General features: G+C 64.1%; 1 protein-coding gene across 2 annotated transcripts in view; it reads right to left on the bottom strand.

Moving 5' to 3' along the window:
* NAGS (N-acetylglutamate synthase) overlaps window positions 1-2776 on the bottom strand; it is a 5777-nt gene extending 3001 nt beyond the window's left edge. Inside the window, exons 1-5 of one of the 2 annotated variants that reach the window (XM_026662132.2) lie at window positions 2486-2775; window positions 2203-2407; window positions 1423-1603; window positions 1058-1229; window positions 234-416 (exon numbers count right to left, since the gene is read on the bottom strand). In XM_026662132.2, the coding sequence (XP_026517917.1) occupies window positions 234-416; window positions 1058-1229; window positions 1423-1603; window positions 2203-2407; window positions 2486-2688 (944 nt within the window). In that variant the 5' untranslated portion in view covers window positions 2689-2775. Of the gene's footprint in view, window positions 1-233; window positions 417-1057; window positions 1230-1422; window positions 1604-2202 lie in introns of both variants that reach the window. The other variant, XM_026662131.2, reaches the window with a different exon arrangement.
* Window positions 2777-3094: the final 318 nt, after the last annotated feature.

The following is a 3094-nucleotide window of genomic DNA, read 5'->3' as shown; positions in this document are numbered from 1 at the left end:
TTGGCAGAGCTGTGTGTGGGGAGCCCAGGGCTGGAATAGCAGGGGGGCTGCAGGGCATGGTTGTGGGGCATTGGCAGAGCTGCATATGGGAAGCCCAGGGCTGGAATAGCAGGAGAACCATTAGTGTGTTTAAAACTTGAGCCCAGAACAGATGTGCATCCGTGTCGGCGTCCACCAGGAGGGTGGCATTCCCAATGGAAATGCTGCTCTGCTCAGGTCTCCTTTCCACCTACCAGGGGTTAATGGGGTTGGTGACGCGAGACCTCCAGAAGAGGGTCCTGAGGTCCTGCCGTATGCACTCCCACAGCATCTGGCCGGAGCCTTGGCTTTTCTTGGTGGAGCTGACCACAAACTTGTCCAAGTACGGCATGCCGCCCAGGACCGGCTCCTTCGTGATGATGGCTGCTGCGTTGTAGCTGGGTGACAAAGGGTAGGGTGAGCGGCATGGCCTGGGAGCGGCACGAGCAGACTCTGCTTGGCAGGGAAGGCTTCCACGAGGAAGGGAGGAGATTTTGCACCTTCTGTTCTCCTTCCTTCGCTCCCCTGGGCCCATGCAGCTACGACAAGGGTTACCCCAGCTGTCCGCTTGTGGTAGCTCTCAGGCACTACAGGAAATAACCACTTTGTGCCTGGCTTTCACATGGCCCCAAGGTTCAGAGGCTCTGGGGTTTGGGTCCGTACTCTACAACAGGAGCCAGTTGGGAAGGCTGGAGCTTGTCTTTGGCAGGCCTGTCTCCTGTTGCGTGTGAGGCTAGAGGCCTTAGCTGGCCCCCGGTGTGAGGTGCTGCACGTAAGGAGAGACAATCCCTGCCCCCAAGAGTTTCCTGTCTAAACAGACCAGGCGGAGAAAGGGGGGCAGGGAAGGTTTTCAGATCTCTGGGATACAAGACAATCCCCAGAACTAACGGCCTTCAGCCAGATGTTAGGGTCACTCTGCACCCCAGGGGCTGCCCCTAGAAGTGGCTGAATAGGGATCTCTCCCCTTCTTAAATATCCCGCTGCCTGCCTGCTCCTAGAGCTCCTGGGCCCAGCAGAGACGCGCCGGGCGCCTCCTTACCCCTCTGAGAAGTAGATCGAGTGCAGCCTGGGCCGTATGGAAGCCAGATAGTCCCCTCGGAGGGTCTTCCCGAAGGACGTGTTGATCAAGGAGACCAGGCGCTGCTGGTCCAGCTCCTCCAGCCTCTCGGTCCGCAGCATACGCTCAGCGTTCCTGAACAGGGTCCCCGAGCCTGGAGCCAAAGGGAAGAGCGAGGGCTTTGCTCACTCGGACGGTCTCCCACAGAGCAGCAGCGCTTTGCTTCCTGCTCCACTCGCCGGCGCTAATTCTCCAGCCGACCTCAGCTCCCCCATCCTGTCCGCCCGCCCCGAGAGAGCGAGGCAGCGGCTGAGCCCATCGGGGCAGGCCCCGGGGGCCACACTCACCTTTGTTGCTGAAGATCTCGGCGAGCAGCGCGCCGGCAGAGGCGATGACGGCGGAGGCCTCGTAGGGCAAGCGGCTCAGCAGGTCGATGATCAGCCTGACCTGCTGCTGCTCCTTGTGGCCCATCCACTGGGCTTTGGTCACTAGGTCCAGGTCGGCGGGCAGGTTCACGTTCCCCAGCACCTGCAAGGCCAGGAGGGGGCTCAGCAAGGGGATGGGCGATGTCTCCATGGGTTAGGCCCTTCTGCCCGTCCCCTGCTCCATGCCGGCTGCCTCCTGGAATGGGCCCAGCCCAGCTGCTGAACCCCAGTGGAGGACACAACGCAAGCATGGGGCGTGGTGGGGAAGGTTGGCTCTTGCTCCTGCCGTGGTCAGCCCCGGTAGAGGGGTGCAGTGCAGGGGGCTGCTTTGACCTTCTCCCAGCTGATGGGCAAACCCCAGCAGCAGCCTTAGGCCTCGGCAGCCCCTCCCCACGTGTACGTGCCTGCCCTCCAGCCTCTCCCCACTCATGTACAACGCTCCTCAGCTGCGTCTCCTGGCTCCCCGGTCCATGCATGGGAGGGGGTGACCAGGAGCTGGGGAGGGGTGAAGGGAAGGATGGGGGGCCCCAGGAGGCAGTCGGGGTGTGGGAGTGTATCTTGGAAGCAGGGCACTGGAAGGGGCGGGATGGGAGCCCATGTCTTGGCATGCGGAGCGGGAGGCACGTGTCTAGCCCAGCAGTAGCGGCAGAGGGTGCGTGAGTCGGCGTCTCCTGTGCCAAACCCTGCGCTGCCCTTACCCACCTTCTGCCCGGAGTTCCTGATCCCCCCCGTCATGTTCAGGAAGATGATCTTGGTGGGCAGCAGCGTCCTGGAGATGGCGGCGGTGACCTCAACGGAGTCCAGCAGCAGGGACTGGCGGCCGCGGGTCTCCCCGACGGGGCAGATGATGGGGATGTTCCCGGACTCCAGGCACCACTGCAGCAGGTCGCTGTCCACGGAGATCCCGCTGGGAGCAGAGAGAGGGGTGTTAACGGGAGCCCTCGGGCCGGTAAGGAGAGCCAGGCCTGCAGGCTCAGCGGCTGACCTGGAGTTGGCGGGCGACTGCTCCGCTCCGAGCACGGCGCCGGCCCCGAAGAAGGGCATGGTGGCAGCGGAGTTCTGGCGCAGGGCGTCCGTCAGGGCCTTGCAGTTCTGGGTCAGCAGCGCCTTGGTATCCCGGAAGGTGAGGGTGTCGCTCAGGGAGCTCCGGGACGGCAGCCCCAGCACCAGCAGGGGCTTCATGTCCATGCGCTGCAGGAAGGCCAAGCTGAAGGCCAGGCTGGTCACGGTCTCCTTGCAGCGGGAGACGGCCTCGTCCACCTGCCCAGGGGAGAACAAGGGAGCCGGGTGTCAGGGCCCCGGGGAGGCTGGGCAGGCGCCGCCCCGGGCACCGAGCGCCTGGGGGGTGGACGCTGACGGATGGGCAGCCCGGGACCCGCGTTAGCCTGTGGCAGAGCCGCTCCTGTTGCCCTGCAAGCACCTGCGGGCGCTGGGTGGCTGTGAGCTCGGGGCCTGGCAGGGCCATGCAGAGCCCTGGGATGGGGGGCGATGTGGCTGGGGAGATTGGGGCCCTGCTGCAGCCAAAAATTCCCCTCCCTGCCTCCCCTAATAGACTGTTCTCTCCCCTCCCACACTACAGCTATTGCCCTTCCCT

The sequence above is a fragment of the Terrapene carolina genome, unplaced genomic scaffold (genome assembly GCF_002925995.2).
Source record: "Terrapene carolina triunguis isolate 2854851 unplaced genomic scaffold, T_m_triunguis-2.0 Scaffold23267, whole genome shotgun sequence".
Lineage (NCBI taxonomy): Eukaryota > Metazoa > Chordata > Testudines > Emydidae > Terrapene > Terrapene triunguis.
The sequence above is the reverse complement of the archived record's forward strand: the minus strand, read 5'-3'. Positions and strand labels throughout refer to the sequence as shown.